This window comes from Lissotriton vulgaris, chromosome 2_1 (genome assembly GCF_964263255.1).
Source record: "Lissotriton vulgaris chromosome 2_1, aLisVul1.2, whole genome shotgun sequence".
NCBI lineage: Eukaryota > Metazoa > Chordata > Amphibia > Caudata > Salamandridae > Lissotriton > Lissotriton vulgaris.
Window position 1 is genome coordinate 1,025,024,375 of NC_141687.1, and position 24,555 is coordinate 1,025,048,929.

The 24,555-nt window shown below is 43.8% G+C and overlaps 1 protein-coding gene across 1 annotated transcript in view; it reads left to right on the forward strand.

The window, feature by feature from the left end:
- PLA2R1 (phospholipase A2 receptor 1) overlaps positions 1-24,555 on the forward strand; it is a 1,083,903-nt gene that overhangs the window by 1,004,572 nt on the left and 54,776 nt on the right. The window contains exon 23 of the mRNA XM_086956636.1: positions 858-998. Within this exon, the coding sequence (XP_086812762.1) occupies positions 858-998 (141 nt within the window). The remainder of the gene's footprint in view (positions 1-857; positions 999-24,555) is intronic.

The following is a 24,555-nucleotide window of genomic DNA, read 5'->3' on the forward strand; positions in this document are numbered from 1 at the left end:
CTGGGAGTAAAGCGAGACACGAACTTTAAAATGTTTTTTTTAACGCCATGATTTCAGGTGCAGCATCTTAGATAATACAAGCAGACATATGATAAGAAATAAGATTGTCAGCATAGTTACTATTCCATAAAAAACAAAAGGGAGAAAGTATGATATAATGCTAAATGGAAACAGGTTAAATATACACCTATATTTCACCCTCCCTTGCTAGTAGGTTATTTTATAACTAAAGAAGGTCTCTTAGGCTTGCATAGGCGACCCCATACCTCTGTGATTAGCAGGAGTGAATCACATTGAGTTCTGCACAAGCTCTCGGCATACGAATGTTCTCCAAGTGTGTTCGATCATGCCTACACAGTGTATTATTAAAGGCGCCAGTATCTGAGCTGTCCACAGCTGCGTATATGTTATGTCTAGAATGTGATCTGATCAGTTCGAACAAAACCAACAGTTTTGATATAACCTTGAAGACCTCAGCACTCACTGTTCAGACTAAGCTTACAAAGCAAGTCTAGCAATGTAGAAAAACAAGTTATTCTCATGTGAAGCAAAACTCTCAGCTTAACGCCAAACAATAACTAATGTGTGTGCCGTGTGCAAAAGAAAGCAAAAGGTAAAATGGCGTTTAAATATTTCAGAACAAACACTATATTCTTGGATGGTCTTTGTCACTGTCTTCTGTAGTGAATATTCCATGGGAGGAAGTAGATGTTGTATTTGAGGCATTGATGTGGTAAACCATCAGCTACACAACTGAGACATAGTGGTTCTTTGATAACTGCAAATAATTTTGTTTTACATATCCTTATACTGCAGTCTTTAATGCGGTTCAAGCCTAAACTTGTGTGTGTTCACAGAGCAAAGGATACCAAGGAACAGAGGGATATGCCCAGATACAGATGTTCAATGGATTCAATTTAAAAATAATTGTTACAGTTTTTCTACAGTTCTTAATGGGACAATGCTGCCTGAGGCATACAGATTTTGCAAACAACAAGGTAATCTACTCTGATGCTGCCAAGTGCTTGTTAAACGTTTATGATTGCTTGAAATACTAATAATATGGTTGTGTGTTGCACATTTTTCTCCTCCCATTGCAGACTCTAAGGGCCAGGCATGTTTGTGATTGCTGCACACAAAGCAGCGCAGCAACCAAAGTTGCTGCTCTGCTTAAAAGGTTGAGACCAGGACAGTGCCATGTCGGCAGAGTTATAGTGCTGATGCTTTCTTCCCTCAAGCTGGTCCACTTTCGAGCTGCCTAGGGCCACACACATACCTTTGATCCATAATGCAAAGAAGTCTGCATGAGCCTAGCATAGGTTTTTCATTGGAAGGGTATAATTCCAGTACACAATACTATATTGAAGCCCTGATTACAAGTTGAGGTGCTATTTATCGCGCATGATAAATAACGCTACCACGGGGTATGTTATTTTTTGTGTGTGATAAATAACACTTATAATGAGTTTGTGGGAAATAAAACGTAGAATTTGGTGTTTAAGGCATCAAAATTTGCATGGTACAGTAAATACTGCTGAAGTTTAACGCAAGATGAGGTATTTAACACATCTGATAATTATCAGATGTGCTAAATGCAATCAAACCTGTAATTCTGACCTGTGCGTAAACAAGGGTTTACTGTTGGGTCGGGATCTACCAGCTCACTCGTAATCAGGGCCTTAGACTTACTTTTTTAAACTTCCCACTTTATATGTTTGATGTACAGTCAGCACACATGCAAGTAAAATAAGTTTCATGCTTACCTCAATGAGGAGTAAGGTTTTGGTGCAAAGCCTAGTCTACTATTGTTAGTAGATATTGCTTTGCATCAAAAACCAATGTACTACCTGGGGGGTGACCCACTGACACAAAATATCACAATGAAGTGCACAGCGCTACTTAGTGTTACTTTAGGCAACTTTCCAGTTCATGAAACGTTTTGCACTTGAAAGTGAGTTATTTATCAAGACTTCAGGCCAGTTTGTGACTTTGCAACAGCGAAAAGCCTTCATAAATCTACCTTTCTGTACATCTGTATTGCTGTTTGATTTAGCAATTTAGAGATTAAAGCAAAATGTATAGAGGAATAACTGCAGCAATTTTAAAATAATGCAATCCTGTTTCAAAATAATTAAAGCGATAAACAGAAAAAAACATAAGTGCAACAAAAAAACTACAGAACTTAAGTGCAAAACAAGGTGCCACAAACAACTTTCTACTAATAAATGAAATTAAAGTACAACAAAAACGGTCCAGCTGCAGTAAAACAGGCAGACTCTGATGCCGGTATATACAACATATCAAAACATACAACTAGTATTATTCTTCCTAGTGTTTTACCTGAAGTAGGTATGAAAAATAAGACAGATATATGGGTCAAATCCAGTATTGAGATTTATATCCATTATGTGTGCAGAGGAATTAATTGAGAAGGAGCTGGATTTGTAAACTGAACCTATGCTTTCTATAGAGACTTCCTATGTGACTCATGAAGCACAGCTCCAGCCTCATTATTTGCAGAAGCATTATTAATGACAAACTGCACATCCAGAACTAAATCAACCATGAATACATTGTGATGATTTCCAGAGGCAACACTTAAGATTTGTAAGATTCTATGGGTATTGTTAAAAGTCAAAAGTATACCGGACAGTTTTACAATTAACAACATACCCACCTAACAACTTACATACAAAAACCTTAAAAGTGTGAACTGGCTGCATGTCCACTCTCATAAGTCATCTTGCTTATAAAAGCAACCTTTGCAATTGCCATCGAAAAATGTTATGCACCTGCTCCAGAAAGCAATACTCACATATCCCACCCTTCAACAGGTAATAAAGTACCAACAACAACTTCCCAGATCTTTACAAGATCATGGAAACCAGTGTTGTTTCATAACTCTAATCTTGATTGTATGATAAAATAAATATCAAGTACTGCTAAAAAAAAAGTGCTGAAAAAATATTGTTCCAAAAATACTGATAACCTCAATGTCCACTTTCTTTACCCCAATGCAAATAAAAATATAGACAACAAAAATATCATCAATAAACATACAATAAATTAAACAATAGTGAACCCAAAATATAGAAAATAAGAATAGCAACACACAACACAGAAAGCCAAATAAAACACAGACAAAATATTGATAACAAACCTATTGACTACTACAATACCGTACAAATAAGCAAACAAGAATAATTTAACCTTATGTAAACTACTAAAAATCAAATGAAATGTATGTATCTAAAACTATTATATTTAGAAAATAGTAAAAGAATTATACACATCTTCCATATACAGGCAAAATTAAAAAACCGTAACAGCTATCAAGAATTAAAAATAATCACATAAAAAGCAAAAACAGTTACAAATAAAGACCTAATTGCAAGTAGTGATAATACAAAACTAGAGAAAGAACAAGACTGCTGCAGTTCAAGACACATTCAGAGGAGACTGTTTCTTGGCCTAAGTGAAAGCTCACCAGTAACTACAGAAGCATACAGAACTGGGGCAGCAACTTCATCCTTTTCATAAGTAAGAATAGAGGCCAATAGTAACTGAAATAAATATTTTAAACACTGTTTACTTGCAGTGTTAAAAATAACCAAACACCAAAATTATTACCTTTTTAGTCTCAGACCCACCAAAGACAGCTCATGTAACTATGTTCATGGTCTAGACGGACCGTTTACCAGCTGTACACTCTGCCGCCCAGTTCAGCTACAACTCCCCAGGCGACCCGGAACCCCTCCGGCGCTTAAACTGGCCACTCTGAACTGTCGCTCACTCCCTATGCATGCGCTGCTCATTAACCACCTAATAGAAGACCACGAGCTCGACATTCTGTTCCTCTCTGAAACGTGGCTCACTGACCACTCGGACTCAGACGTTGTTTTAGCCCTCCCTCCGGGATTCCTTATCCAGTCCCAACCTCGTCCATCAGGCAGAGGAGGAGGACTGGCCATCATCTACCGGGACTACTTCTCCTGTAGAACCAACGACGCTCATATCCTGGACTCCGAAAGCCTGTACTTCACAATACAGTTAGCGCCGACTAGCTCATTGTCAGGCCTCCTAGTTTATCGTCCCCCTGGCCATTCTGGCCCTTTTGCTAGCGCTCTCCTAGAATCCATAGCGTCTCAGGCCCACTCCACATCTAACTTCTCGATACTAGGAGACCTCAACATCCATTTCGATGACCCCCTAGACACAGGGGCAGTCGACTTGATCTCAGAACTGGCTGCCTATGGTCTCCACCTCACCAACCCCGGAGCCACACACATTAAAGGTCACTTGCTTGACCCGGTGTTTACCAACATCCCTACCATTCAAGCTAAAGAGCCCCTCCCCCTCCCGTGGACGGACCATTTCATGGTCCCTCTTCGCCTACCAGGAGCCTTCAAGAAACTCCACAAACCCACGACCTATACCAGGGACAGGGCATGGTCCAGACTCTCCGCAGAGGAATGGGCCATAACCCTGAACTCTACTACCCCTACCTCTTCGGAAGATCCGGTCACTGCAGATAGGAAATTCAGGGAGTGGATCTCCACGTCACTGGACTCCATCCTCCCCATAAAAACCCGTGAGGATAAAAACGGGAAACTAGGATCAGCCCCATGGTACACCCCGGAACTCCGGACTCTCCGCAAGGACTGCAAAAGAGCAGAGCGACTATGGAGGAAAGACTGGCTGCACGCCAGCAAGGAAGCCTATCAGAGGTCGGTGAGAATCTACAAGTCAACTCTGAAGATCACTAAAGCCTCTCACTACGACACTAGAATAAAAAACCCCATCAACTCGGCAAGAGAATCCTTTCTCATCGCCAAAGAGCTCTTGAAAACACCAGCTCCCCCCGCCTCCAACACACCCCCTGCGGACAGAAGTGACAAACTGGCAACCTACTTCAACTCCAAAATCGCCCGTATCCTAGTCTCCCTCCCCCCTCCCTGCCTGCCGAACCACATGTACAATGATGCATCTACCAACCTCACAGGAAACAACATGCATCCGCAGCTGACCGCGTTCAGGGCAGTAACATTGGACGAAGTAGGCACAACCATGGCCAAAATGAAAAGCGGCTCCCCTCTGGATCCCGCCCCCATTAGATTCCTGAAAACAGTAGCCCCTGTCATCGTGCCCACGATCACGGAGCTGATAAACATCTCACTCTCTCAAGGCTCTGTCCCCCCCAGCTGGAAGAGTGCAGTAGTCAAGGCACTTCTAAAAAAACCTCATCTGGACCCCGCCGACATGGCGAACTACCGACCAATCTCACTCCTCCCGTGCGTCAGCAAAATGGCCGAGAAACTGGTCAATGGGCAACTGTCACAGTTTCTAGAATCGAACAACCTTCTACGGCAGTCCCAAACTGGGTTCCGCCCGGGCCACGGCACAGATACCGCCCTTCACGCTGTCATCGAGGAGGCAAGGTGCATTCTGGATTCAGGAGGGTCAGTGGCAGTGATCCTCCTGGACCTCAGCGCAGCCTTTGACACGGTTAACCACCGTGTCCTTCTCCATCGGCTGGCCGTGGCAGGGCTCGCAGGCTCCGCGCTCACATGGATAGAATCCTTCCTTTCAGGGCGCTCGTTCCAGGTATGGGATGGCAACTCCCACTCTGCCTCCCTCCCCCTCTCGAGCGGAGTCCCCCAGGGGTCCTCATTAAGCCCCACTTTGTTTAATGCATACATGGCCCCCCTCGAGGATGTCGTCTCCCCCTTCGGGATCGAGATAGTGAGTTATGCGGACGACACGCAATTGGTCGTCTCTCTCTCACATCTTGACAACCACCCAGAGAATCTACTGAACTGCCTCCAGGAAATTCACCACTGGATGTGCGAGTCATCGCTCAAGCTAAACGGATCAAAGACAGAAGTCATGCTTTTGGGCAAGCAATGGACCTCCATCCCCCCATCGGTCTGGCCAGACGTTTTCGGGGAAGTACCCACCCCGAAACAAGAAATTAAGACCTTAGGAGTCTGGCTGGAACCCGAGCTGTCTTAGAAAACTCAAGCAGCCAAAACAGCAGACATATGTTTTGGTCTCATGCACTCCATCCGCAGGATCCTCCCACTACTTCCCCCCTATCTAGGAAACTCCTGGTCCAAGGTTTGATCCTTGCGCGGCTAGACTACAGTAACATGGTCTATCTGGGAGCCCCTGAAGCCACCATGGCAAAACTTCAGCGTACGCAAAACGCAGCTGCCCGGCTCCTTATGAATCTCCCCTCCAGAGTCTCAGCCAGACCTGCGATCAAGGCCCTCCACTGGCTCCCAATACGACAAAGGGTAGAATTTAAGGCCCTGTGCACCGCACACAAACTTCTCAATGGTCTTGGCCCTGCTATCCTGAGAGACCCGGTCACCCCATACAAGGCCCCAGGTCCCTACGCTCGGACAATGAGCGGCTGGCCAACGTCCCTAGATTCAGGAAAGCACGCACCGGCGGCCGACGCTTCTCTGTTAAGGCGTCCTCAGGATGGAACTCACTTCCTCGCCCCCTGCGGCTGGAACCCAGCCATCTCCTTTTCCGAAAAAAATTGAAAACGCTGCTGTTCCCAAAATAAGGTCCCCTGTCCCCTCTGGTCTTTACAAATGTTACAGCACGGGGATGCCTCCGGGTCACCAGGCGCTCTATAAATCGCTAAATAAATAAATTATAAACCCCAATAAAGAGCAGAACATTTAAAGTGGAAAACCAACCTGAAAAGAAGACCAAAAGCATGAAGCTCTGCAGAAATAAAAAAGAACCTCACATCAAACATAAAAAGAAAGTTTAAGATGTAAAATGCAAAAATAAATTATACGTAAACTAGGAAAATTCACACTTTAAAAAATAACAAGCATTTAAATAACAGGTGTAAATTAATGTGCAATTAAATTACAACAATTAAAATTGTACCGAAAAATATAATATATTAAAAAGGGTATTTTTGATGTTCCCGACACTGAAAAATGATAAAAGGAACTTAAAGTAAAAAGAAAAAAGACAGAAACCACGTAGCAACCAACAGCAGATCTGAGAAGAAAAGAAATATTGTAAAAATAAAATGTCAAAGATTTTCTGAATGTGACTGATAATGCTATTTAAATATACATTTACATAAAAGTGATATAAATTGGCCATATTTATATAATACCAGTATGCCAATAAGGCTACACATATAACCTCACAAAAGCAGAACCCCCTACTAAGAAATATGGGTTACACATACACTAAACACAACTCTACAAATGAAAGAAGCCGCTGGAAATGCACTAAGAACTACTGTTAATGGCTCAGTAGAAATTGTAAAAGAACATTATCATCCTGCCAAAATACCTAAAGTGCAAGTCCGTAGTGTAGTGCAAGTCCTTAGAGAAGCTATCACAAACTTCTCTGTCCCAACTAGAACAATTTCAAAGGACATACCACAACTGTACTTGAGAAAACAATAAAACGGTTACCCTTCATTTCTAGTCTAAAAGAACTAATAACTAGAGCTAGAAGAATGGTAAGGAAAAATACAAGAGTCCTAAGAACATTTCAGGCTATATATATGCCTGAGAATGTAAGAGTATCTCACACAAAAAAGAGCATCATTCTGTATGACAACGAAAACAATGTGAAAAGAATTATATTTTCTGCAAAGCAAATTATTTACTACCCCTCACATAATGCAATAGCTGGTTGATAGATGGTATTTTCGATCCCGCATAGCAAACCTGGACAGAAATAAACACAATTGACAAATAGGCAAAGCTCTATATACCAAGAATTATTGATGGCAATGAAAGAGAAAAACAATAACAACTACCCACTAAAAATATTTATGGACTTTGAGCTGGCAATGATTCTAACAGTTCTTCAAATATATCCCAGTACTCTAATAAAAGGCTGTTATTACCATTTTAACCAGAAGCTATTTTTTAAAATCCAGTAAGCATCAACTACACCACCAATGCCTAATTTGCCTACAAAATAAAAAAGTAATATTCCTAGAATATGCACTAACAACAGAAGTTACCAAACATTATGAACAATTCATAGACTCACTACTGTACCAAAAAAACGAGAAAAGCTATCACCTTGAAGAGCTATGGTGTGAACACATGCACTTCTCAGGAAGCGTGCACCAATCCAAGTTTAACAAACCATGGTGGAATGTGTACAACAGTACACTTTCCCAGGAGAGAAAAATAAATAATGAAGCAGAGGAGAGCACATACCCCCCTTTACAGGGCACATTTTAAATGAGCCACCCAATCTTATACCAATGTATAGAAATCGTCAATAAAGAGCAAAGCTAGGAAAAACCATGTCTAACACAATTCTAAGCAATCCCTAGCACAACAACTAAGGTCCAAGATAGCCAAATTAACTTGCCAATCCATGACGTGCTAAAGAACACCACAAACAAAAGCACTACATCAAAAAACAAGCAGCAAAACCAATAAAAATTCAAATGACATATACAATATATTTTTAAATAATTAAAATAATAATGTAACATTAGTCATGCAATGATAATATAAACTCTACAAATTGAACTTCCCCCAAAAATCTGAATGATATAAGATAAAGTATACTAATATTTGGGAAAAACATAATAAACTGGAAAATAATTTCAATTAAAAATCACACCTAAAGCACTAAAAGAATGAGCTATAGTTACTTATTTTTCTTTGAAAGTATCTAATATATATTGACAGCATTTGTTAATGCATAGCATTATGATAAAAAACATGCACACACAAACATAAATTAGTTACACATAAAAGTAGCATCTAACCCTTGCACATTTTCTACTGAATACACTTACCTGTCAGTACCTGAGGTCCTGTAAGAAGAATTGCAACTCCATTAGAAGAATCCACAAGCAACAGTCCCATTTAAAAATAACCATGAAAATGAAAAACCCCAAATATATATAAAAAAAATAAATGCTCCAGGAAAACAGCAAAAGTAAGGAAAACGATTTTAAAACTTTAGATATAAAAAGAATACATATCAGTGTTTTGTAAAACTACAAAAACACAATCTTAAAAACCTACACAAGATAGAAACTACTGTATGCCTGTACTTAAAATATGACCAAAACGCTAAACTATAACGCCTTTTGCATTGCGCTGAACCTTGAGTAGGAAAGAAAACTTGTAGTAGGGACTGATTACGACTTTGGGACCAAAGCTGCGCAAAGAACGGCCACCTGATTACAAATTTTTCTTGCGTAGGCAGATGGTCTTTTTGCCGTTCCCAATGCGGTGCCAGAAAAACAGCACAGCATGGACGGTGACGTCCATGTTGTCCTGCAACTGGGTGTGATAGCAAACAGGGGGCACATGTTGTAGCATCCTGAAAGCATCTGCATGGCCAGTAAGGCTCCTTTTGTTCCTCCACTGCCAGCCTTTTCATGGCGGGAGCCCGCCATGAAATGGCTGGTGGTGGAGGAACGTAATCTGCTCAGCGGTACTGCGCCAGTCCCGCTTAGCATATTATAAAGGGCCTCCGCTACGCCACCGCCAAGGAACGGAGGTTCCCTGGTGCAGGCTGCGGTCCACCTCCAGTACATCTTTGAAAGGTGGAATCCAGCAGACGGTGGACCACAACTACTGAGCCACCGCTTGTGCCGCGGACAGAAGACTGCCACACCCGTAATCAGCCCCTAAGTTAACATTGAAGTGAATTGAAAAATAATCAAATAATAGTCTAAAACATGTAAAGAATCAATAGAATGTTTAACAAATGTTTGTATAGAAATATTATAAATGTTTAAAAATTACTCTGAATGAAAATGTAAATATTTTAATAAATACTGTTGCATGAATAAAAAAATAATTGTACATCATTTATCAATTAGTACAGTAATTTACTGTGTATTGAAAAAAGTTGTTTATGTGAAATACACATTATACACATTATAAAAATGTAATAATATCAGAAATGTTCTAATGTTTTGTTTTTATAAAGAAAATAGTTTAAATAATGTAAAAATTGTATTATGTTATTTTTGTAATATATCAATGTATTTCATATTACAATTACATGCAAAAGAAAAGAGTAAATTGTGTATAAATTATAGTGTTAGTAGTAAAGCAAAAACGGTATTCAAATGTATGCAGTATATTATATATGATATATATTAACATTACAATGAAATGTAATAATTTTATATAAAAACTTTAATTAGAACTACATTAAAATTATATATGATATAAAACATTTATAAATACCAATATAAGGTAAACATTTGGCTTATGAGGATGCCACATTTACTATTCTTACTCCAATCCAAGTACCACTGGAGACGGGTTTTTGGGAAGGTTAGATTTACTATTCTCATTCTAACCTCACTCAAATTGAGGAAAGAGTTTCATTTTGGGACATTGAGATTTGATATTCTCACTCCAACCGACATGTCATTGGGGAGCATTGGATTTTGGGGAGGTGACAATTAGCAAACTATACCCAACTCAATAAGCATTATTACAAATGGACTTTAACAGTAATTAACATTTTTTAAATGATACCCTATACATTTTAATATATTAATTATAAAATACATAAATGCATACATATAAATACATTTTGTGAATATAATTAATACATTTATCATCTGATAATTAAGTTGAAAATATATATGTATGATTTCCATAATGATTAAGTTAATTAACAAATAAAAATATATTTAAATAAAACTTCCCAACTTATTCCCTACAAACCCATCCACGTACTAAAAATAATACCAACTTAATACCAACTGAAACTAAGGCTTGGCTTGGAGTGCCAAGATGGTGGGCATGCCTTAACAAGGCACCTGCAAGGCACCCCATTATCCAACATTTATCCCCTTTAGGCACACCGTCAAGCATGAAAATGCAGCACATTATCCCCCCTTTTACCTCATAACACTGTAGCATGATCCTGGGAATGCTGGGCGTATAACGGAGGAGGCAAGCAGCTGCTGAGTGGATGGCAGCACAGACCTTAGGGTGAGAAATAAACGCTGCCTTACTGCCAAAGTGGACTGCTAGGCGACTGCGGTGACACCCCCAGAGCTGATCGCCCTCGATACCAGTGGTGCCTTGTGGCGAGTGGAGCCGCGCTACTTCTGAACTCTGATGGGGCCAAAGATGAGGCACTGCTGAGGGGCGATCATAGCCAGGAGTGCCACCAGACGGCAAGGTGAGTGGGAGGCCTGCCTGGCGCCCCATATGACTGCAGTGGCCCCATTGATGAAAGCATGCCAGCCAATAGAAGGGCAGAGATGTTGCCTGCAAGCATAATGGGCTTGTGAGTACAAGCTGAATATTCATGTTCTAGACTGGGGTGTCATCTCCCTCTTCCGCTCCTGGCTTCTGCTCTGAAGGCAGACAAGCAGGTAATTCCTGACACTGGGCTGCTTGTGATGCTGCACACATGTGGCTTAGCAAATGCAAACAAGTGGACCAGTGTGCCACATAATGAGTGCAACTCCCCACTACCGACATAAGGGGCCTTGGTGGCCCATTGCCACTGCCTAATGCCTGAATCATGTTCCCTCATGGTCACCTGTGCTAGACACCACCTTTGAGACCTCCCTGTACAAACTCACACCACTGTAACATAAGATACACATAAAGGTGGCACTTGATCAATTGGGAACTCATCTGATACTACCAAGGGTCCTGAACCCTACCTGCCTGTCCCACGCAGGAGAAGCACCCGCCCCCCCATGTCTGACCTGATGGGCTCTAAGATTCGGAGCAGGTGGTGCAGCCCCAAATACACCTGCACTGAAAGACCGACTTGATGTACCAGACAATTCAAAAGCCCTCTACTTTCATGGGAAGCAAACTGGATGCGGTTCTGAAGGCGATGAACCAGATTAAAATCTCCTTGGATCAAACAAGAACCTCTCTTGAAAGCAAGATTGATAGTGTGGTGACTTGACCTCATCTTATTGTATGCAGACCATCACAAATTTGCTGACAAAACATGCTGTATGGAGCATACTGTCAATGATCCTGCCCGCAGAACCCACAACATAGAGACCTCCATGAAGGCGCTGACTGACCATGTGCACATATTGGAACGCAGAGCAGATGATCCAGAGGGTCACCCCTAACGAAATAATATCCGTGTGGAGGGATTGCCAGAGGGAGTGGAAGGAAGGGATTGTGTTACATACATGGACTACTGGATATGTGAACTGATCCTGTCAGAAGCACAGTCACATTTCTTTTCCATAGAACATGCGCACAGGGTCCCAGTGAGGCCTCACCCGCCTGGATCTAATCCAAGGCCCCTGCTGTTCCGATTGCTACACTATTATCCACAAAGATACTATATTGAGGGAAGCAAGGGTACTTCCAAGCATCACAGTTGAAAACGCTCACATAATGACATTCCCAGATGACACTATTGCAGTTCAGAAGCAGAGGCACACCCTTTGGCCACAAAATGTCGGTTGCCCACTCTGAACCTGAAGTACTCACTCTATTTTTGGGCACCCCTATGAGTTGTACATAATGGAAAAAGGAATTTCTTAGACACCCCTGTGGCTGCCTGTGAGTAGCTAGAGTCAGTGGGCGAGGCTTGCCGGCCCTTGTCCCTGTTGACTTGTGATGGTTCATAAGGGGTGTCTTCAGTTTGCCGGCAGAGGGGAGTGGGTACAGGAACCGGCCTCACGACCAGATCAGGCTCCTGAACTGGAGCAAATTATTTGGGACCAGCACAGAGCCCTGCAAACTAGATAGCTTGGTAGTTTGAGAAGATACACATTATCCCTCTGCTGTGATGGAATTGACAGTTTTGTTCTTTCCTGTTCGGTTGCAAACATTCAAATACCTCCTTTTGTTGTTAGATGGAGCCCGACACTGCATTCACACCCTTGTAGATCAGCCACTGCCTCTACGACATACTTCTGAAAGTCATGTGATCTGTGATAGTAGGACTCCCTCCCACTATGCTGATGGCTCTTTTACATGGACCATAAGGGTCATTCACTCCTGAACACATCGATACTCCATCTGTTCCCACCTTAGGAGTCGTTCCATTCATATTGCTCTTCTGCAGAAGACATACTTGGCACTCCCAGAAACCACCAGACTCAAAAAGCGATGGTGTGGCCCGCTATTTGCCACTACTTTTCCAGCCTATGCTAGAGTGCTTTAATATGGATTAGGCCAGGGATCCCCTTTTTAGCTGAAGATGTCAACATTGACGCTGGGGCAGATCATTTTTGTACAAGGCTGCCTAGATGACCCCCAGCAATTACTATCCCTCAACTTGGAACAAAACCTCTTTCTTGATAAATTGTCGGGTGCGCTCTCTCGATGGAGCAGTCTGCCGTGGTTCATTTGAGGAGACTCTATAACATTCTGGAACCGACCTTGACTGTTCATTTCCCCCATTGTCCTGATGGTCCACAGTCTCCACTGTGTGGGCACTTTGCAACTGGCTGCAGCACTGGCAGTTACTTGACGGCTGACATCAATGCAATGCGGCCAGCGTGTACTCATTCTACTCATGCCCACTCTATTTACAAATCTGACTTGATTGACTGTTTTGTGCCTCTCATTTATTGTCCTCAGTATTACAGACTGACTATTTGGGTTGTACACACTATGACTGCAATCTACAGTATTTAAAGCTGGCATGGGACACTGATACACGAGTTAGCTCCTCATGGTGGATGCAACCGGGGGCCCTGGAGGACCCTTGCTTCAGAGCATCACTGGAAACCACAATAACTGAATACTTTTATCATAATGATGGTACAGCTTAAACGGGCTAATTAATTTGGATGCATTTAAGATCACAATATATGAGCACTGCATGGGTACACCATGGAATATGTGTCCACGTCTTGAAAAAGGTTTAACACTCATTGAGCGTGCACTACTCCATCATGAGATGCAAAAGGTACATGACCAAGCTGAGAAACATCCCCTGGCATATAAGCAAACATGCGTGCCTCCTGCTAGGGAGACTGCGCTGTCTCAATAACTGGGCCCACTCGGCCTGCACACATGCTGCTGCGGACAGACCGGGTCGCTTGCTGGCATGGTTTGTCCACCAGGACCTACCTTTCTCTCCTATTCAGGCACTGCATTCTTTACCAGGGGCCTTTATATATACACCCAGAAAGAGATGCACCTGGAGCCTCCATGTGAGCCCCATACAATATTGTTTTTCTGTTTTTCATATAATGAAATCTTTTCTACTCCACTATGAAGGCATGAACTGATGACCATTTTTGAATACATGCAGATTGTTAGATTCCCTAAACTGGTAACTACTCTATGGATCCACATGTAAAAAATATGGTGTGTAGATTTAATGAACACCTCTCTGATTTAACCTCAGTACTTGTTACACGCTGTATTTCCGAATTTTGTGATGTCGGTACATGCTTTTACTGAGTCCATAATCTAGCTTTCCTTTGTAGAACATGCTGTATACAAAATGTATGAAACTTCAATAAAAAGATTCAATAAAACAAAATCCCAAAAGAAATACTTAAGATAAAAAACTTGAATGATATTAATAAATAAAAACATAATTACAATAAACCCCATTAAAGCAAGTATAAAAATGAAAAAACAATTACATTTTGAAAATGTACCAAATATAAATATCATATTAAAAAAACGAGATGAAAGAGAAAATATATATTCTTGCCTTTCATTTTATGTGCCTTGATGTTCTGTATCTAAAATATTTTCCCATGATCTTATTGTTCAGTGATATTCTCAAGTTTGCTGATCCGCTACAATCCAACATCTACCCAAATCACAACACCAGGCCTTGATTTGTAAAATAAAGAAAGAAGTGCAGGTGCCCAAACTTTTATTAGGAGGCTGACATCCCCATTCCCCAAAATCACCCTCACTTGCATCCCCCACTTCCATCACTGGCAGTGCTCCCTTTCGGCACAGAGAATGTGTACCCTAGATTGCAGCACACAAGTGAAGCACAAGTCAATTTCTCTGTATGAAGTTTAAAAAATGTTTCCCCCTTGCACTCTCCTTATTTTTAAATCTAAATAATCTTTCACACATTATCCTCAAGAATCGTAATTACAATTGACATATAGCCAGAGGCGACTCCTCCGCTATGGCGGAGGAGCGTTGCCCCACTGCTTTTAAGCAGTGGGAAGCAGAAACCTAAAATGATAATAACTTTTCGTTATTATCATTTTAGGCTACTTCCTGCTGCTTTATAGGCGGGGCTGCTCTGCTCTTTGATTTACCCATGCGTGACCTCCCGCGAGATTCCCCCTATCCGCGAGCCATGCAGGCGCCCCTACATATAACTGTATATCCCTGTCTGCTCTCTGCAGAGAGGCCAAGGCAAGTATGACCATGTAGTACGCACATCTTTCTGACACAGTAATTGTTACTGTCATAAACTAGCAGTGTTCATAATCCGTTTCAGAGCTTTCAGGCATGCGGTCATGAACACACATCAACTTCGGAAGTCACCCGACACCTAGAGGCAACTTAGGGGCTTATCTACAAGCCCCTTGCGCCGACCGTGTGTCACTTTTAATATGGAAAAAAGTTGCGTACCAGCACCGTAAGGGGCTTGTAAATAAGCCCCTTAGTTTGCAGAATACCTATACAAGACTCATATTATGCGTGAAAAAAAGCTGCAGAAAAAACATCAGGGAAAAGAAAACTTCCAGGAAACTGGGATACATATACCATGCAACATAAAGTAAAATTGTTTCTGTGACTGCATCACTGACTTTGATTGCCTTAAGAGTTCTTGCACACATTTTCAAGAAAGAGATAACTGTGTTTACTTGTAAATTTGAAAAATTGAAAGACAGAGCTTTCTTGGGGCCCATTTTAAAATGTTTTTTTAAAACTGCTAGTGGTGAGCACCAATCCCACATAAAGGTCTGGCTCACACACATACACCCTCACATAGGTCCTCTCTGTCACACACACACACAAAACACCCACATATTTCTCAGAAAGACACATACACACTTTCTGGCTCTTTCCCTCTTTCATCCTGGTTGCAATGATAGACAGTCCATTAGTACTTTGTAAACAGAGCAGCACCAGTCTCGCTCTGTCTATGTAACACTAATGGGCTGTCAAAAAGCAGTGTTTTTCAGTGGGACTGCAGACTGCTATTCGCCAGGGAGATCAAAGAAGTCTATGTCCCCTAAACACCAAAACGTGTGTCAATGCTTTCAGGGGCGATACTCATGAGGCAGTAAATAAAGGTTGCCTGTACTACTAAATACTCCTACATATCAACCTGGCCTTTCACACCTTAAATCGCGAAATGCTGCTGCAACACCTTTTTGAGGTTGCTGCATCTTATTTAATTCTCTGCTGGTTCACTTCCTTTCTCTCCAACCAATTTCAACAGCTTAAATGTGCCCTTTCCTATCTGACTCCAAGGAGGATTGAGGTCTTGCAAGGATAGCTGTTTCTGCTAGTGCTCTTCAATAATGATATGTGCCGTCGCACATAGGCTCAGAGAAACAAAAAAGGCAGAGCCAACTCCCTGTCATTGTTTTGAATAGAGATCATTGATGTATTTCTTGGATCTGTTGAATATCAACTCTTCATGCACCTGCTGTGCTGGGGACCTTCATCTGTATGTGCAGGTTCACCAGGTGTGACTCCACTTTTTCTCTGGTGTACCCGCAGGCTCTTTCTGAGCACTGCTACGAAAGGACTCAGCTAATGCTCCATTACTTACCAAAAAACTTCATTACTCCTACTGCTGCTATTGTTCTTGTCCCTTTCATTACAAGTGATATATAATTATTTTGTTGACAGAAAAAAGGAACAAAAGGAATACTGGAACCGAAATCCACCCCCTCCGACTAGGAGTACATAAAGCATACTTACCCAGTATTCCTTCTGAACGACCACAACCCCACATATGAAGGTCGTCTGTCCGGGCGGGAGGGAGGGAATGGCATCATGAATAGGACAAGGACAATAGGACCAACATTAAAGAAGATTACTGGGAAGCAATAGGGCATTACCCCCAGGACTTTCATGTCTGACCCTCATGCCTAATGTAAGTGAGAATACCCAAACCAGGAACCTTTCATTCATATAGAAACACAACATGACACACCACCAAACAGCCGCACCCAAAAGTGATGTATCACACAGGCCACAACACAGGAACAGGAGCTAACAGCATGCCAACCCCAGCACAATCCATGCAGGAGATGACAATGCTTAACAAATGGAGCAGAGGAAGCCCAAGTAGCATTCTCGACAAATGGCTGAAACGGACACCACATGTAATCCAGCCCAAAAAGCTACCGCCCCCCCCCCCCAAGATGAGTGCCTAGCTTCCCCACCAGAGGGGGAAACCCAGACAGAAGACAAACCAATGCAAACAACTGTGAGATCCCCTGACTAAAGGAGAAAGAGGAATTCCCACCCCCTGTAGTAGGTCACAAAAGAAACAACAAACAAATAGCATGTCCTAGAAATACCACCTCAGTTACAAAGGAAGAACAAGATGCAGCACAAACAAACAGGATAAAATGACGAACGAAGGGTACCCAGCCAAAATAACCCCCAAGACACAAAAGCGCCAGGCCGAAATTATTGGAACCAAAAACACAAACGGAAACATGACCAAAGAAATGACCAACAACACCAAAAGTGAAAAGGGGGCACAACCCAAAGCCCCCAACACCAGAGGTAAAACCGAGAAAGGAAGCAGAGGCTACACCCAGAAGCCAGAAAGAACCCACCTGGTGCATCGCCACCCCGTTGGCAATGACAGTCAGGGATCACCATGGAGACCGAAAAGCAAAGATAGAAGCCCACAGGAACCACAACGAAGAGACCACCAAGGAACCACAAGACAGCCATCAGGGAGCCCAACAAGGGAAACCACTGAAGGAAACTCCTACTTATACCTAAAACACCCCCAAAGCCGCCCAAAAGACCTTGGAGGGTATAGGCCTATGAGACTGAAGGAGGCCCAACATCAAGAGCCAGTCAAAGCCATGCACACTGCAACATTCACTTCTCAATGTCCAAAATGAGGGACAAAGCTATGGCCGAGAGATTGAAGGTGTGAACCACAGAAGAGAGGGAAAGCAGGGGACCATGCAGGGACCCTAAACCACCAGAAGCTCGAGAAAGCAAGAGCGACATGGCCAAAACAGTATCAGCACCATGAGTCCCCGGCAATCCCTCAACAGAGGACCCCAGAAATGGAAACGGAATGAAGCCCAGCTCAAAAATGGCCACACCCTAGTCTTTCGCACCCAAACTGTGGGAAAAAAACCCAGATAACATGTGCACCGAGTAGGTAAGCAAACAGGGCCAGAAAAGAAACACCAAAAAATCTAACACACCTGACGAAAGAACCCCACTGAGAAGGGGGGAAAAACCTGGGAGGGATGAAAGCACTGACTGAGAGCCTAAGCCATTCTACCATCAGAGACCACAAAGGGCCATTCTAGTATCCAAAAAAGACCCATGGGCGAAACTGGCCACAAAGGCTCCCGGCGGGGTATAGAGACAGAATATCCAGGTGGAAATGTCGACTTGCCCTAATATCCAGTTTGAAATATTGAGACACAGAAATATCGACAGCAAGAATGTCGTGGTCAAGAATATTGAGTTTAGGTTTCTTTTTTTTTTATTAGCAGTTTCATTGTGCTTACATTTGTAGCTCTGCCATTCAATATACAATAAACAAAGAAGTAATGACAAAACCCTGATGCTTGCAGTTCTGGCATGTTCCCCGCTTTCTTTGTCCATTACTCTGCATTTGCGCAACTGTCCGTTTGCTAGAGAATGACTCAGCATAGCTTGGGGAGGGTAAGAACTTGCCTCCTCAACCTGAACCAATGAATCTCCCCCCTTCCTCTCTCTCCCCACCCCCGCCCACTGGTATGCAGTTTCCCTTGTTCCCCAGTGATGTTGTCAAAAGGAGATTGGACTCTGTGCCTTCACCCTGTTGTAGAAGCATTCTCCGTTGCTGTCAGTCGAAGGAGGCAGAGGCACGTAGGGCATGTAATCTCATTGAATTTGTTGGACAGTAAAGACAGAAGGGGTTTCCACACCTCTATAAAGCCGGACCCCGAGCCCATGAGGGATGCCTGAATGCGTTCCATCCCCAAGATGTACCACAGTTTATGGAGCTAGCCAGTATGAGTGGGTTCCATCGGCATGCCCCACAGGGTTAGTATGTTTTGGAGCGTTGCCCCTAATGCTAAGCCCATCTGTTTTCCTTTGCAGGACTCCAGTGGGAAAGGTGAGGGGATTAGGTAATCCTAAAACTACATAAGCTGGGAATCTCGGGATCTGTGTTTCAAATTGCCCATCAATTTCATCTAGAATCGTCGGCCAGTACTTAGCCAGACTCGGACAGTCCCATAACAAGTGAAGTAGAGTGCCTTCCCTCCGCTGTATCCTCGCCAGTAAGTAGGGCTGCGGTCCGGATTTCCTTGATTCAATCTCACCGGTGACAGACACCAGTATGTAGCTATCTCATACGCTTTTTCCTTACTGGCGGTGTTACTCGCTGTGTGCTTGGCTCTGTAATATATGTCACCCCATTCCTTCTTCGAAAGTTCTCTACCTTGTTCTCGCGTGACCTTCTCTGACTGGGTTGGGTTCTTTGGGGGCCGGCTTGCAGAGCATTTCGTATAGTTCTGAGATCAACTTTTTGTCTGAAGTCTTTGTAACCAACCATTTCTTTTACTTTGTCAACTTTCTGTTTACCTTGGACTGTATGTCCAGGTGCAAACGCCAATGTCTCACCTGCATGTAGCGATACCGTTCCGTCTCTGGGAGTGTGTAGTCTTGCCTCAATTCTGTGGAAGGAATAATACCATCTATATCAAACAAGTGACCTGCTGCTTTACAGGGTGTGGCTTGCCACCTTCGAAAAGCTATGAGGTATTTCCCGGTGAGAATTCCCTGTTCTCTAGCAATGGCATAGTCGGGGAGGGAAAGGGCGTGATCTTCTCCGTGGCCACCCCCTCCCATGCATCCATCGTCGCTCTAGTGATGGGGGAGCCCCTCAGGCCTTGCAGCCGATCTGCGCCAGAGCCCTCTCCTGGAACAGCCACCTCTTCTCAATCAAGTATCTCAGTTTAGAAACTTTATAGTACTCCTCGAGATTAGGGATCCCCAGCCCTCCCTTTTCTGCTGTCAGGTAGCCTAATTACCTACGCATGCGTGGTCTCGCTCCTGCCCATGTAAATTGAAATATCTCTTTCTGTAAGGCCTTAATTATCCCCTTTGATAGTTTGGCCGGCAGCGTCTGAAACAGGTATAATGCCTTCGGCAGGGATGACACCTTTATTGCAGCCACTCGACCCATTAGCGACAGCTGTAGTCTCCTCCAGGACTGTAGGTCTTTTGTGATCTGTCTAGTGAGTTTGTCATAGTTCGTAGTGACCGTTAGTTGTACCGACGGAGCCAGCTCAATCCCTAAGTAAGGGATCAACTTCGCTATGTGAATTCCCAAGAACCGATCTCCCCATCCTTGTGCCCTGCTGTGTCGCAGCTAGATTTAGAATTTGCGATTTCCCCACATTGACCTTATACGCGGACACACTCCCAAATATCTCCAGCTCTCTCAGGAACGCCGGAACTGACCTCCCTGGAGCCTCAAGGGAGGCCAGTATCTTATCCATGTACAGACCTATGGTATGTCTCTCTCCGCCAAATGGTATGCCCTCGATATCTGGATTGTCTTGTACCCTTTGCGCCAACGGTTCTTTGTGGAGAGCGAACAGGAGGGACTATAGGAGCCACCCCTGCCGGGTGCCCAGTTGAATGGGAAAGGGGCAAGAAGAGATCCTGTTGACCCTAATAGAAGCAGTGGGGGAGCTATAGCAGCTTGCTATCCAGGCTCTAAAGCGGTCCCCTATCCAAAAGTGGACCAACGTGACTCCTGGAAGCCCCAGTCCACTCGGTCGAACGCTTTCTCAGCATCAACCCTCAACAGAAATGCGTCTATATTTGTGCGGTGGGCGTTATCTATCAACTAGAGGATCCGATTTGTGTTGTCCCCCCTTAGTGATTCTGGATAAATCCCACCTGGTATGGTTCTATTATTCCGGGCATCATCGGGCCCAGTCTCTCTGCGAGGACGCCTGTGAGCAGTTTAAGATCCACATTCAGTAGGGACACTGGGCGGTAAGAGCAGCACTTCTTTCTGTCCTTCCCCGGCCTAGGAAGTACCACTATAGATGCTGCCAGCATATCGGCAGGGATCGAGCCCGGCCCCTCTAATGAATTAAACAGACGTGTTAGGATCGCTGCCAGCAGGTGGCAGAAGGATTATATAAAAAACCTGAAAAGCCATCTGGCCCCAGTGACTTGAGAGGTTTAAGACGCGCTATCGCCCCTATCACCTCCCCAATCCGCATCGGGGTATCCAGCGACTCTGCTTGGTCTTTAATTAGGGCTGTTGTCTGTATCCCCTGCAAGTAAGAAGTCACCAAGCTATCCCACCTATCTTCTTTGGAGTATAAGTCTGTGTAAAACACCCAAAATGCTTGTGCTATGTCCTCGTCATCCATTAGGTTCTCCCCTCTGTCAGTCTCAATAGTCTGCACCCTCGTCTGTTGGTCCCACACCCTTAAATTACTTGCTAGCATACGCCCAGTTCTGTCCCCGCCACTAGAGTAGAAGTGTTTTAGCCTTAGGGCTGCATACTCTGCTCTGTTGAGGTCAAGCCCCGCCAGTTGTGCTTGTGCCATCTTCAGTTGCCGTCAGACCCTTGGTGCTCTTGTTGGCTATGCACCCTTTCCAGCTCCAGCACCTGTGCCAAAAGATCAGCTCTCTTTTCCTTACATTCTTTATTGTCCGCTGCAGAGAACGCAATTAATTCTCCCCTCACTACCACTTTCAAGGCTCCCCATAATGAAGCTATATGGGTGTCCGGGGAGTCATTAACCTCTAGGTACCCTTGGATGCACTTAGTGAGCTGTGTTTTCACCTCGTCTTTGTGGATAATCGTCTCACTTAATCGCCAGTCTCCCCTAGTGTTCTCTTGCGTGGTGGCACCTGTAAAGAGACCATCACTGCATCGTGATCGGACAATGCCGCTTGGGATAAGTCCACCTCCTCTACCATCTGGTTGATCTCTACTGTTCCTAGTAAGTGGTCCAAGCGTGCATATGTCTTGTGTGCATGCGAATAATATGCAAATTGCGGCATGTGAGGATGAACCTCCCTCCACAGATCCAACGAGCCCAGGGACCGAAGCCACTCTTTGCCTTCCTGTGATATCGCGCCCATCTGTGAGTGTCGATTGCCGGACCTGTCCTGAGCTTCATCCATAACTATGTTCAGGTCTCCCCCTATTATCTTCTTGCGTTCTTGTCTGTGCATGACCTCTGTAAGAGCTGATCTAAGGAACTTCTCCTGACCTGTGTTAGATGTGTATATGGAGCCTATCAATAAATTGTGTCCCCCAACATTGAACGTGTGAGCCAGTAGTCTTCCTTTGATCTCAGCCACTTTTTCCCCCACTGTCCCCTTGAACCTTTTAGCCACTAGAATAGCCACCCCCACCTTTTTGTCTGAGGGGGATGAAAAGAATTAGTGTGGGAAGACTTGGGATCTCAATCTATGCAGGTCTTTGGAAAGTAGATGCAGCTCCAGGAGAAGGCATATATCCGCCTTCGAGTTCTCTAGGTAGGACAGAATGGACCTCCATTTAATGGGGTTATTTAGGCCTCTCACACTGAGAGTGAGAATTTTCAAGGTGGGCCGGGCCATATCTCTCGTTGGGGTGGGTATCTTCGTTGGGGTGTCCCTGTGTCCTTGTATCTCTCCCTCCCCTCCACTGTCCCTTCCGCCTCAAGTCCTCAGTACTGACGTTCTTTCCTCTCCATGTCAATAAACGACATACCAGTGTCCCACCCTCCCCTCCCTAGCCCTAACTTTGAACCCCCGTAATGCCCATAATGTCCAGGACCCGCCAAACCTGTTAGCGTGTCCTTGGTATTCAGGAAGGTTGGGAGTTTTGTGTGGTCAGAGGCCCAGGCCTCCCCGCTCCCGTAAGATGGTTCCTCCATCCCCCCCCCCCAGCCCTGCTAATGTCACTTATCTGCCCCTCAATCATTGAGGGTATCTACATGTGGGGCTGTCCCTCTCGATAACGCCTACAGCACCGAATGTCTATCTTGCGCCATGGTCGTTGAGTCAGGTCTCATCGCTCATGCTATACTTTGCCTTACGGGGACCGTCTTCCATCTCTCTCTGGGGGCCTTGCTCTGTCTGGTCTCTGCCTCTTCCTGCTGTGGACCCTTGATGCCCAGTATCCAACAGGTGTCCTGTAGTGATTGAAGTTGGTGGAGCTTACCCTGTCACTTGAAGATTATTCTAACTGGGTGCCCCCATGAGTACTGTACACCCTGGTTCTTGAGATGTGTTGTGGCCACTCAAAACTCTCTCAGTTTCTGAAGAGTTATCAGGGCCAGATTTTGATTTAGATATGGATCAGTGGGGTGGTCTTGATAACGTATGGGTTGTTTATCTCTGGCAGCTCTTAGTATGTGTTCTTTGAGTTGAAAGTCCAGAATGTACGCCAGTATATCTGGCAGGGGTGCTGGTGTTCTAAGTGGGAGTCCCACTCAATGAGCTCTGTCTATTTTTATGTCAAAGTTTGGTGGGACCTCCAGCACGCTCCTGAAGAGACCTTGTAGATACAGCGTTATATCTGGCCCTTCTTCCTTGGGTATAAATGAAAAACAATGTCCCAATAGGAAATAATAAACAGTCAGTTAAATATGCATGCAAATTGCATTGCTAGCAAGGGAAAAAGGAGACTCTCTTATACACTTTCAGACAAGGTAGTAAATCATCTTATTTTATGGTGTAAATTTATGGTCGGAATAATACAGTTATAAGCAGCACTGCATATATTCAAATTAGATGACAACCAAAAAAGAAACTTGGTGCTCTACAAAAAGTGACTGTGGTGCAGGTGGCGACGCAAGTGAAGAAGTGAAACAGCAGAAACGGCGCACTGTGAGAAGGTGCAAATTATCTACAGTGGGTGGTTCGGATCATGTGACAAAGTGAAATCACAGATACAATGTTATATTTCCATTTTTCGTTTTTAGAAACCACAATATAGAAATGCGCCTATTAATAAGCTGTGTAGTCGACGGCGTTTCGATCCATGTAAATAAGGATCATCATCAGGACTTGGTTGTCTTGTTTGGGGCGTGCTGCAAGGGAAGAAGAAGGTGGGAATGAGGGACAAAGAACCAGTGGTGGAGAAGGGACTGGGAACTTGGAAAACCCGGTAGTAATTACCTGAAGAGTTGGGCGATATTAGATGATCGTCAGTGATTGAATCGTGACCTGCACGGGGGCTCTGTAAGTAAAAAGGCAGTGGGGGTCTAGGATCAGGATATGTAATCACTTATTGGCGGTTTGCAAAAAGGCAGTAAATAATGCATACATACAGGTCTAGGAGCGCTGGGCGGTCATCTGTGATCCGCCGAACCAGCACGAGTCCTGTAAAGAAAGGGACAGGAGCAGGATGAATAACGCTCGAAATGCGAGCTTTCCTATGTTTAGGAAGGCGCGTTAGGGTGTGGGGTAA